General features: G+C 40.3%; 1 protein-coding gene across 1 annotated transcript in view; it reads right to left on the reverse strand.

Annotated features, from left to right (window-relative positions):
- Positions 1 to 227: 227 nt before the first annotated feature.
- The window catches only part of TNIP3 (TNFAIP3 interacting protein 3), a gene marked incomplete at both ends in the record, with an annotated part of 47,614 nt that continues 34,721 nt past the window's right edge, over positions 228 to 13,120 (reverse strand). Inside the window, 5 exon segments of the mRNA XM_081999601.1 lie at positions 228 to 293; positions 295 to 383; positions 6,104 to 6,164; positions 9,606 to 9,764; positions 11,808 to 11,933. Of these exon segments, the coding sequence (XP_081855727.1) occupies positions 228 to 293; positions 295 to 383; positions 6,104 to 6,164; positions 9,606 to 9,764; positions 11,808 to 11,933 (501 nt within the window).

Below are 13,120 nucleotides of genomic sequence, written 5' to 3' on the forward strand. Positions count from 1 at the left end.
GTTTTTCTCTCCCCCCCACCCCCAGTGTTGTTATTTTCAGTAGAAAACCCCACACTTCTCCCTCCTCTTCTTCCAATTAGCTATAATTATAACAACATTAGCAGCAAAGTAGGTACCTTGCGGGCAAAAATCTGGAAAGCAGCAGAGAGTGGAAGGGAACAAGAGATGGTATTATAATGAAAGTAAGTGGACACATCACGCTTCTTCATGTGCTTATGCAGGCATCCTTAGGGCTTTGCATGTTGATTTCTGCTTTCCCTAAGTGTGCCAAGATGAGGTGGTGACCAGCTGCTCTTGCCTCTCCCACAAGCCTCCAGAGCTACCCCTTGAACTGAGAGGTATGTGAAGGGCTATGTTTTGGCTTCTCCCTGTGCCTGGCATAACTGGATCCAAAATAAAAATGTACAGTTTAGGTCAAAGAAATCCGGTAGTTATATCTGATGTTCTGAAGGGGTAACAGGGGTTCTTAAATACATGTACCAGGAATCTTTCTGCCAAGAAAACAAATACAGCAAGATTAACTTTGGAAGTGAAAAAGGCAATACATGCCAGCAGTTGTGGCATGCAAAAGGGTTCTTGCTCTGAGTAGGCTTTGAGCAATAAACCTCTTTTCCAGAGAATTTTTCATTAAAAAAAAAAGGGTTCAGGGAAAATCTCCAAAATCAATCTTTTTTTCAACTGTCTTTTCAATTTTGCACAGTTGGATAAGGAAGGAAGTCAATGCTGCTTGCCAAATAAAGTGAGGTTAAATACACTTGCTGGAAATCTTTCTGCCTTGCTCCTTAAAAAGAAAAAAAAAACAACCCCACACAACAAAAGCCAAAAAAACCCACAACCAAGAACAAAAAGATCAAAAACCAGTTCCAGGAACGCTGAGTGACAGAGCACAGAGAGACTTAGGAGCTAATGTCCCTCCAAAGGCAGTGTCACTGGTCAAACAAGGCTAAGCTGGAAGAATTTAAGCACAGCTTAGGACCAAGCTTTCTGTATAGCAAAGTACCTGGGGAGGGACCAGCCCAGAAGCAGGCAGGAAAAGTTATTCTCTTGGAAATATATTTGCCGATGCAGTGAGACAACATCTCATCTCATCATCATCTTTAATCTCTACCTGCCTTCCATCACTTTACCTTTCCACATTGCCATTCTCTCTTTATTGTGACCTTCAAGGAAACACCTTCGCTTTTTTGAAAGCCTGCCGATTGCCCCTAATCCTGCTTTGCAGCTAGGCGGTTGCCCTGTGAGGACTACCTGAGTGGTCCTTCTCTGGCAGCCTGATCTCCACTGCAGCCCACCTATGGAGCATGGCTGGGCACAAAATGTTCCTATCCATCTCTTTGCGCTGCCTGCTTTCAGCTGGAGTATTTCGTGGTTGGGAAGATACAGAGAAGAAATACTTATGTTCACAGACAAGCTGAACTCTGGTATTTGTTATCTGAGTTTTTAGGCAGTTTAACAAGAGGTACAACATGAAACTTTCTGGAAGAAAATGCTAGTAAAATCAGACCAATAAACTTGAATACAGCCCACACCCTCCTATTTGCAAACCTCCTGTTGAATATTTCTGGATTCGGTTCAGATCCCAGTGGTGGTGTTGAAAACTGAACTTTTGAGGAGATTGCAACATGAAAGAGCAGGAGCAGAGGAACCAGGTTAAACCCTCACCTTCCTGTGGCCATGCAGACATACAGATGGAAGGTAACTGCATCCTGCAGTGCAGCCTGGCATGAAAGTCACCCCAAACCATGGGCCTGCCTTTAGTACCTGTTGGCACTACGAATGTGCAAGGGTGTAGAATACGTCGAATCACTAAACACATCATTAGGGACAGAATTATTTTCCCACCCTTTTTGGAAAATGGTATTTTACATGGTTAGTAATTCTTCACTGTCCCATGCAACCACTGGGAGGTCAAAGTTGTCTCCATGCTTACCAATGGAGAGGCTGTGTTTTTTAACCTAAGAAGCCTACTAAAACTATTTCTAGGGTCCCAAAGCCAGAGGAGCCTGAATGGTTCTTTGTCAACTTTTAAGTAAACTCCCTAAAGCCAGAGACATGTTTTCATAAACGAGTTGAGTGTCTTTATGCAGCCAGAGGGATCATCAACTTCTGGTTAAAGAAGGCAATTCAACAATAACTGTGGGCAACTGCAGACAAATTAAAAAGTAATCGATAAAATAATTTAACTCTTGATTACTGAATCAAAAATATAAAGAAAGGCCAAGTCTTACCCACAGAATCCCTTTCTGGATGCCAGAATGTGTACATACAGCCAGTAGTTTTTATTGTACTTATTTAGGCATACAGAGGAATAAGAATGTTAAGTAAATGTAATCAAACACACATACCAGGATTGCTAGTTGTGTTTGGTCACCTCCACTTATTCACACACACACACTCCTACCATCACATTTCCATGCCCTACATGAACCAAGGCAGGGATAAGATACTCAAGCATGCTGTTGCATCACACTCTGAACCCTGTGCTCAAGGGCATGCTGATGTGATTCAAGGCTGAGGACTGGTCTCTCAAGCCCCAGTAGCCAGCCTGTGGCAACTCTGGGAATAACTGTCTCCCCCTATAGCGCAACTTCAGCCTTACATACCACAAGGGCTACAAGACCCTTCTCTTCACCCAGATTCTTAACTGGTCCATAAATACTTAGCTGTAAAACAGAGAGGTAGATCACTAATACCAACTCCTCATGCTCTTTTCAGTAGGATTAAATCCTTAAATGGCCCATAGATACTCTAGCTGCAAAATAGAGAGACAGTGATTACTTCACCAACAAGTAGTGTAGGGTAGCTCTGGGGTGTTTTAGTCAAGGAACCGATGACTGCTGAGCACATCGCTGATCACTTAACTGACAAACTTCTTGGGAAAGCGGGAGCTGATGTGGCCCTGATGAAGTAAGCGATGTTCACTACTCCAAACTCTGCACAGACACATAAGGTTTTTGCATAAAGCCATACTTCATAGCTGTAATCTTAGCAGCTCCCTTTAGCTTCACTCTCTTAATAAAGCTAAACTGCAAGGATTTAATTTAGGTAAGTACCATTGTCTTGCTACCATGGAACATCTCTTGTTCATTCTCATTTTGGAAAGAAAGGCTTAATGGAAAAAAAAAACAGATTTCCCCCCCCCCCCCATTTTGCCCCCTTATTCCTCTCATCCTTCCTATATTCAGTTATTTCCAGGCTAACTAGAAAGGGCTCCAATCAAGAAGTGCCAGATCCAAACCATCACACTACCGCAAAAGTTCAGTGCTGGAGGCAACATTGGTCCTCAGAGTTGTGCATAAATGGTCCTCTGACAACTACCAAAAAACAGATCTGTGGGGGAAAATAACAGACTGGAGTAGTATTTGGAAAATAGGATCAAATAGGATTGATCAAATTTCTGTAGCAGATTTTGTTTAAATTTTTAAAATATTTCAGTGATTATCCTATTTCTGTAGATACAGGCAAAGAGGAGTTTCTTGCAGAAAATAGAAAGACAAACTAGGCTTCACAAAGGCAGAAGTCCTTTAAGATAGCCTTCTTCGAACATGGGAGCAGCTAAGAAAGCTGGTGCCAGTCAGAAGAAAAGTACAGATACGATTACACAATAAGCAGAGTACATGAGATTACAGCTGGTTACAGAAGGACCTGGAGAACTTAAGTCAAATGCCAAGGCACCTGGGTACAAATAACTTCCTCCCTCACAAAGGAGGGCAGAGAGGGAGGAAAACACAATCTAGGTACATCTATACAAAACTGCAGAAAAAATTCATAAATCCTCTCTGGTGACAATATGCCTTTTCAGTGCCAATGACATTATAGCAAACTAGTTAGCGTTGACATAGAGACTCTCATAGATCTCAGACATCTTTAAAACAGGCTTTTTTGATGGTATATCCTAAAAAATATCAGTTCCCCAATTAATTTCACTTGTGTTCAGCTCTACAGTTACCACCTGTGACCTGCATTTTGTAATTATTTCTTAAGAAAAAATACCCAGTGTCAAAGGAAAATTTGTTCAGATAAGGAAAACTTAAGGGTTTTCCCTAGAAACGTCAATCTACTGAAATAGCCTTCTTAAAGGAAACTGCCTCATGCTTAAAAGTTGCTGCACTGCTGTTTTGTTTTTCTACAATGAAGACCTATCTCAGAAGGGATAACATTTATCAGTCAGTTTATCACCTAATGAGGAAATGAAAGATGAGAGATGAGATTCAGGAATGCTGCTGTACATACTAGCTCGTTTAAACCCACCACTGTAATTAGCACTCATACAAAATAGAACAAAGAAATTGGAACATCAAGAACACTTTCATGACATATTCTTGGAGTTTCTATCTTTGAAACCTTTCTCAAAACATTTAAATGCAGATTTAATATAGGTGACTTTATATAACATATAAACCCAGGCTAGTGCCTTTTAATTGATAGTAGAAGTTGGACTTCTCTGTGATCAATGGCTAATAAAATAATCTTTGTTTTATCCGCAAAGATAAAAAGAATAAAAGCCCCAAAGATGTTAAACAGACATCCTACACAGTGCTATGATGGGGCTTGTTGAGAATTCCTCTTTATGGGGACTGAAGAAAAAAGGGAAAGGGAAAAAAATCTCCAAGTGTCCTACTCGCTGTCCCATTGAGAAGGAGGTATTTTGATGTTCTGGACAAGGAACAGTAATAGAAAGACAGAGTATGGATTTTTAAAAAAGTTTTTTCAGGGAGCCAGAAGTCAAGTCATATAATCAAGCAGGGTAAAAGAAGAACTCTCTTTCTTCAGATCCCCTAAGTGTACTGCCCTGGACCACAGCTGCAGTTGGTGGCTGGACTTGCTTCATTCACTGTTATAAACATCCTCCCTGTATTCTCTGGTGCAGTAAATCACTTTGAGTTTAAGTGGGAGGAACTATAAAATTAATCTCCTGTCCTCTCTTGCAGTCACAGCACTACTTTCCCTACAACCACATCAGAACCCTCCAAACAGTTACCATGTAATTATGGGAGGCTCGTCCTCCATTTCAGCGAGTGATGTTCCCACCCTACCCTCTCTTCTGTGCAAATGTGGACAACAATAAATAACAGAATAGTTCCTCTGTAGCCATCTTCTTCTTCTACATGTTACAAAACAGCTTTTGGTGAATAGTCCCTGCCACCCCATATGGTGCCCACTTGCACTGTGAAATGGCAGACACATGAAGCACACACACGCCTGCAGTACACACCAGCAAATTTTGCTGGTCCCCCTGCACCACAGGATGATGCATCGTTCATCTGAGATGGTATCTCTACAAAAGGGCCATGGGACATGAGAACAGAGCAAAACACAATACTTTAGGTGCCATAATTCTCAATCACTTTTGAGAGAAAAGGGCTGGTTTAGGGGAGTTTCTGAAGGAGAAGATCTGGAGGGGCAGATTCGCACCCAGAACAACATCCTCTCTTCTCCTTGTGCTCTCTGTCACTCATCTTTTGAGTGGTCTGAAACAAGTGCTTTGAAACACCCAGGAACTTGGCATGATTTCAAATCCAGGTACAAACATTAATCACTCCTCCCGCTTTCTGAAAGATAGTTTGCACCAACACTTGGCAACAAATTAACTTTGCCCATTTACATGGTTTTGTTTTCAGACCTGGCACCTTGAACTATCAGAGCAGATCAAGAATAGCAATGGGCATTTTGCCTGTAAGGTGAAACATCATCCTAAAGCCTGTACTTTGTTACAAAGGAGTTCTAAAATCTGCCCCATCTTGGCCCCCAGGTTTGGCACATCATTAAATTTAGTCTTAGCTTGAGCAACAGAAGCTCTAAGGACAACTCTGAGGATATCTTCTCTTTAGGACTATTACTAGGTGTTTAATGAGGCAAACGTGTGATCCTATAATGTGTAATAGAGACATTTTACAAATTGCAATGAAGCTGAAAGCCGTAATGTAGATGGTATTAAATTAGAAACCTCACCTGTGTTGCACATACACCAACCTCGGTTCTCTGAGCCAAAGCTGCCACTTACGCACTCAACAGATAAATAGGAAAGTTTACGCTACATCCCTCAAAGACCCCCATTTTAAAAAGTACATTTAAAATATGCTCTGTACAGCTGTTGTCTTACCATTTGCCTTGTGCTGCACATCTGGCGGAAACTGGTCAGGAACATACCACTGATAGTCTGGCTGCACAGAACAATAAAACATTATTACAGCAATATGGACTTCATAGACACTTCAAACAAAAGAATAGTGACATGATAAAAATATAATTATGCTGTGAAGTTTTTTACTAGTCATACAAAAGTAGTTTACCAAAAAAAAAATTCTCATCTTTAGCTTTATATTTCCACTGACTGGGTTTTTCAGCTTGCTTTCTTTTTTATGACATGTGGTTTAGATGCTACACTCATTAGAAATATTGGTGTAAACCTTTCTAGATCCCACAAATTAAAAGAAACATTAACAGAAACCAATCAGATTTTAAAAGGGCTAGGGAATAAAGTGCACCAGAAGATACCAGCAGACATCACGTTCTCTGTACTAAAGAACCCCAGAGAAACCTGGTACACATCGACCTGACAGGTGAAGCTGTTCCAGTTTGAATATATTTAAGATCTGTAACATGTTTCAGTGTGACAGGAATAACCTATTTAATAAAGTTCTCTCCCTTCCTCCCTTCTCCACAGGTTAGCATTAGTGCTAGCTATAACATTAGCTGTTATGAGATAACTTCTTGAAAATACTGTGGGATGGGAAAAAAATCCCATCTTTCTTATGAGAGGATGTATTAGGAAGGTTATGTTCATGCAAACATAGTTTTGTCCAGGGAAATCCTGGAAGAAAGAAATACTGCCATTATAGTTTATACCACACACTGTGGTAAATGAGTAGCAAATTACCACTAGAGAAAACAATTTTGGGACCAGACATTTCAGCTGAAGCTGTATTAAGCTGTTTATCTGGTTTAAGTAGTACATGCAAGCTTGTAAAATTGCAGGTAATTACTGCTTCAAATTAGTTAAACTGGGAAACTAATTCTTGTTTTGCAGAAATTACTCTGACAAAATCCCAAGTAGTCCCAAGGAGACTCACAGATTTGAACTTGTAGGGAAAAAACTTCATAGACTTCTAAAGAAGTTTCCCTAAATTAAGATGGCAGGATGAAGCTGTAGATACAGAAAACAGATTGAACATCTATGTATGCTGTCATTCATAGTCACATAGCGCTAATCCTTCTCATACACTGTCAGGAAAAAAGGACCTATCCTATTTTCACTTAAATTATAAGTGAATTTATAATCCACTTACGAATCATCCACAGGAATTATTAACTAATTCTGTGCCTGTGGGCAAACAAAATACACTTTGATACAAAGCAAGACTCTGTTTTGCTTTAAGCACAGGTAGCTTTTCCACCGATGGCTCAAAATACACTTATTTGCATTGCTTTTTTGAGTTTCTGTTGAATTTTCTGTTCTCTGATCTACTCTTCTATTTCATACGTACTTACACTATGGAAACTTCAATGAATTTCAGAAACGAGAGGTGTATTTCATGTGAGACTAAACAAAATGTTTCTACTAACAATGTAAAAAGGAATGAAAAGGTGCAAGATATAAAAAGAACGGAAAAGCAAAAGCACAGACTAAACACACAGGATTACGTACGTTAACTCAGGACACTCATTAAATTCTAACACCTTTCTTCATTGCTAAACAAATTGCTCAGGGAGGTATCAAAAGCTCAGAGCAGCAACGCTGCACTCACACAGACAAAGAATTTAAAAGAAAACTGAGAATGAAATTGGGAGTTACAAAGCAACCAGTCAAACTGACCCTAGTGCTCCGGCAGGAATGGCAAAGTTGTAAACCCAGTGATCCCTCGCAGAATTAGAAACCCAGATGATGAAAGTTCAGGGAGAAGAGCCAAAATAATCTAGGACAGTGTCCAAATTGCAGTGAAAAACATTCTGCAATACTTCTAACTCTGATAAATAGGCAGATAAGCACACTCCTGAAGCATAGAAATTACTTGTTTGACCACAGCTTTTCCGCTGGATTTCTACAGCCTGAAAGTCTTATATGCATTTTGCAAAAAATCAGCTATAATTTCTCAAATAATGAGCATCTTTCCATACATGACAGCTTTATAGCCAGAAACAGATATTGTGTATTTAAAATGACATTCACCGTGTCTAAATGCATTCTCACTAGATTTGAACAAGCACTTAGATAACCCAAAGCACTTCAAAAATATCATTCTCTGAAGCATTATTTTCCTTGAAACAGATAACTCCCCCTCACATAACCTGCCCTGGTGCAAAGCTATTCTCCTCCATGCTGAGGAAGACAGGACCCTGTTATGTACCAGGAAAAAAGGCAAATTTTCCATTGTGTCAGCCACACTCAGATATAACTTCCACTTCTGATGATTTTGGTTTTAATTTTTTTTTTTTTTTGGCAGGGGGGAGGGTGGGCCAACATACAGGCTTGCTTGGGAAAATTGCATTCCTAAAGCATTCGCAGCCCGAGCGTCTCACACTCAACAGAACCTTATTCCTCACTTAATCCTGTTTCACAGCAGCATACCAGAGGAAAGATACTACTGGGTACAAGAAACATCATCTGGGATTTTGCCCTTACACTTTAATAGCAGCATTGTGAAACCTGCCCATAGCTTGTCTGCCTGCCCCAGAAGGTGTAGAGGGAACCTGGGATTGCGCAGTCTGGCTGCAGCCTATTGCCTGATAGCAGGACAGTTATGTTACCTATGAATACAGAAGATGTAAGTAAAGAAGGAAAGTCATTTCTCCAAAGATGGGGACAGAGAAAGAAATACCCAGTGTAAGACATGGAAATAAGACATATTAGCCAACAACCTTTCTTAGACCAAATAGAGGGAAGAGACAGAATAAAGCTGACCACAGCTATATTCTCATTTTTGTCACTATCATTTATGCTAAAGTCTCAGAACTGGGCTCCAGAGAGCAGATCTGTATTTATGAATTTGGGTAACTGTATACCTAGAAAGGGCTCTGGATGTGTGGTGTGGCATTAAATTAATCGGAGAAATCAACAAGAAACCAATCAAACAACCTTATTTTTTTAATTAAGGAATGACCACCAGTATAATTGAAAACAAATGTATAATAATCCCCTTTTTCTTCCTAGTGGTATTATAGATAAATAGTATTTGCCAAAGTAAATTAAAAATATATAAGAATATATACTTGAAGTATAATTCATCGATCATATATTTAAATTGCTGCAATTTTTCCTCTTTGTGCACAGATTTCTGTTTGTTATGCTTTGATTTGCCCATGGCAGCACTCTGTGCAATTCAGTCCTGAAGACACTGGAACAGCAAGGAACAAAACTGCCAAGAGAAAATCAGCATTTTGGGGAAGATAGTAAGGGAAGAGAGACTGTATAGAGTGATTTCTGACCTAGGGCTAATTCTAAAACCAGTAGAAAATCTTTATCTGGAAGCAACAACAAACTGGGAAACAACAGATTTAGTTACTGGTGAGGATGGCACTGTGATAGCACCAGGTTATTCTCCTGTGGTCACCATGCTGTGAGAAAATCAGTGCCCTTGTGAAACGGGAGATGGTGGGAACCTTACTAAGTGCTGATGCTGCTCATGTGCCCTGCGAGACGTTGGATGTACTCGAGGATCTTGATAGTGAAGAACCAATCCACAACTCCCATAATTAACACACGGTGAGAGGAAGAGTGGAGGTGAGTAGCTGGGTCTCTCAGGCTGTACTTGGAGGTCTTTTGTCTGTCAAAAAATAAGAAAAGCAAGAAGAAATGCATCAGCAGCAGGATACAATGACCAACAGAACATTCATGTACAAATTTGTCAGTAAAAAGCAATGGGGAAGAAACCCTGCTCTCTCAACACGGGTTGCAATGCTGCTTTTTAGCTCCTTCAGACTGTCCATGATTTAAAAAATCATTTAAGAAAGCTGATTGTGCCACACCAGACTCTTGACACTTTTTATGTGAGAAAATACTGGTTTCAAGATATGGCAAGCACATTTCTGGGTGTTTTCTACATTCAAGAAACATTTTCATTACACACAGTAGCTTTCAATAGTTTGAAGAACTACATGAACAGGCACTTGCATAACAAGAAAAATAAATAAATTTGGTAAAGGACCAAAGTTGATGCCTCAAGATTTGGGTCTGCCTTTTCTTAGGGCCTGTGTCACAGCAGAGTTAACAGGAATTCGCCTAAGGACAGAGCAAGGAGGGGTGAAAGATAATTAACATTCTATGATTCTATTCTATGCTTCTGTGAGTGACGACTAAATATTTTGACTTAAGAAAAACAAACTAATAAATATTCTATGTGGTTCCTCTCACGTTTAAAATCCTTTGCAAGCTCTGTTTAATCAAATCCCAAGGCAGGAAGAGACAAACAAGATCTCTAATGTAAGCTGTCGATGCAATGCAGGGACAGTCAAGTGGTACATACACATTACACGGGACTTGTACAGCCCTTTGGGTATGTTGTACATGTGCAGTGCCACGGGTGTTTATCCTGGTCCAGAGCAGCTGGGAAGAGTGGGAAAGGCCTTGTAGCCCCATTCGTAGTCCCCCTCTTCACTGTCACTGCTGTGAGAGGTTCTCACAGCATCCATTGACCAGTTGGGGTTGTGCAAGAAAGTTAGTCTTTTACAGGCCCTGGACAATGCAAAAATATATAGAAAGAAGGTGTCTGAGTACTCTGTTGCCTACAAAAAAATTTCTTTACCTTATTGAACCACCCAGCAGTGGGGGGTGAGGGGGAGGGGGGCAGAATATACCTGAAAGTTACTGCATGCAGTGCTAATAGATTTGTCCAAGGTATTTCTATATGCCTGGGATGCCCTGAGTGGCAAAATCATGGCATTCCTTATACATATACATGCATACACTTGCATGAAATGCTCCCAAGTACCAGTAAAAGCACTGACAAGCCTGGGGCCTCACTGCAGCAGCGCCCAGCATCAGCCAGCTCTCCACTCCTGCTGAAGCCGATGGGAGTGAGGGTCGCCTGATGGCACCTTGCCTCTGATACCATTGCAAGACCCTACTTGTATTGATGCACGGGTTGGTTGAGGCCAAGCCAATCCTGAAGTTTCTGTTTCACAACAATGTTGGGGAGGACAATAAATCATCACTGAACATTTTGGTAATTGGCCATTCTTTTAAAGCATTGCACAATTTTGTCATGACAGGAAACCTCAAAATTTCATCATTTTAAATGGGGATTGAGAAAGCTCAGAGTTTGCATGCCATGATTTTACTATGGCTTCCTGCATGTCTGTGAACAGGATACTGACACTACTGTGAAGAGATAAAAAGGATGTTGCAGCAAAAAAATTATTGCAGCAGCTGCTCAGCTAATTTGGATGGAGACAATTTTTTTCCTCAGTGATACTAACATTACTCTCTAATTCCACTGCAGAGGTCAGGATTAATTACAGAAGCTTTTTATTTCAAAAGCTGGTTTGATGTTACAACTCTTATATCAAGTGCCAGTGAAACAATCAACAGTCCTCTGGATTTGTTTTTGGTTCCCCCCCTCCATTTTAAGATATGTTTTAAGAACTTTTGCAATAAATACTCCCTTCATCTACTTAATTTGGAAGCCATCTCAAATCGTTTCTCATCCTCTTACTGCATTACTTCAGAATGATTTCATCCCAGGTGGTGACCTCATATAAAATCCAATGTCAATTAATGGAAGCCAGAAAGCTTTGGGTTGTGTGGAAAGTGAGAAAATAAAAATAAAATACACATGTGCTGGCAATAGTAACTTTCTTTTGACTCATACCTGAGAGTTTAGTTTATTCAGTTGAGACTGTAATCTCTCGTTAATTTTCTGCAATGCTTCTTTCTCCTCATTAAGTCTTTCTCTGTCAGATCTCTCCTTTCTGAAGTCTTCTTCATATATTTGTACCTGCAATAATTATGACTGAGTATGTGAATTTCAGCAGAGCCACAATGGAATTTTTCATCCATTTGCTGTTTGGTTGCTTTTTAAACACTGGCCAAGCAGCAGGGTGCATTCCAAAGGGATCCTCCCTCTTTACAATCCTGCAACCAAAAGTTTCCCTTGTCTTTTTTATGACCAATACAGAATGACAAGCAAAAGCTATTCTCCAATGGCATCCATCAGTCGAAACCATCCACAGCTTCAGAATTCAGAGACCCTTGTAATTTAAAAGGCTGACAGCAGTTTAAAATATTATAAATAAGATAGCAAATACTAAAGATATCTGTGTTTTTAAGGGATGAACAGTAGCAGAACAAGCATTTTACCAATTTTTTTTTTCCAGTTTTCTCTTCAGTTATGAGCGCTTTTAACTCCCCCCTGCCTCTCAGATGTAAGCAGTTAGTGTCCTGGTGGAGGTGGGAGGTACTGGTACAACATGAAAAAATAACTTCTAGCAAGCAGTCTGACAGAACATTATCACCTTATCTAACCTAATGAGCCACTATCATCAAATTACATCCTGCCTTTTTATAGCCCACTGAATACCATTGGCCTGCTTTGCTTTACGTCTTTTCATAGTTGTCTGCAGCTTTACCTTACCTACTGCGCTAGCTGTCTAACCAAGGTGTGGCCCAAAGGACTAACCTGTGCAGAGCAAGGGACAGTATTTAGAGCTGTGGTCACATATTAACGACCAGAAGACTTGCACTAGTCTGAACTGTCAAAGAATTTAGAACTTGGCTGGAATAAATCAATCAATCAATCAATCAATCTGTAGGAGGCTATCGTGTCCCAGATGTTAGAAACATATGGAAGAATGTGGAAGAAATAATTAGTCCATGTACCTTTTGTCTGCAATACAGGACTTCTAATTCATCCTCTCAAACTGCAGCCCAAAGACCCTACCCATCCCAGTGTAGAAGCAGGGGGAACATTATATACACAATTCAGAACAGAAATACAGAGGTATGACCCTGTCACCTAGAAGATAAGCCGCCTTTCAAATACTGAAGGATGCAATGGCTTAGCTCTTTTTATGTCGCCAGGAATCGTAGCACTTCATCCCATTAAAAAAGGCTGGCCACCCCAGGCACGGGCAGCGAGCGCACAGATTCAGAAGTAAAACAAAAATCCCTGAATTAATTGGCGCT

The sequence above is a fragment of the Phaethon aethereus genome (assembly GCF_964289735.1).
Source record: "Phaethon aethereus genome assembly, chromosome: 4".
Classification (NCBI taxonomy): domain Eukaryota; kingdom Metazoa; phylum Chordata; class Aves; order Phaethontiformes; family Phaethontidae; genus Phaethon; species Phaethon aethereus.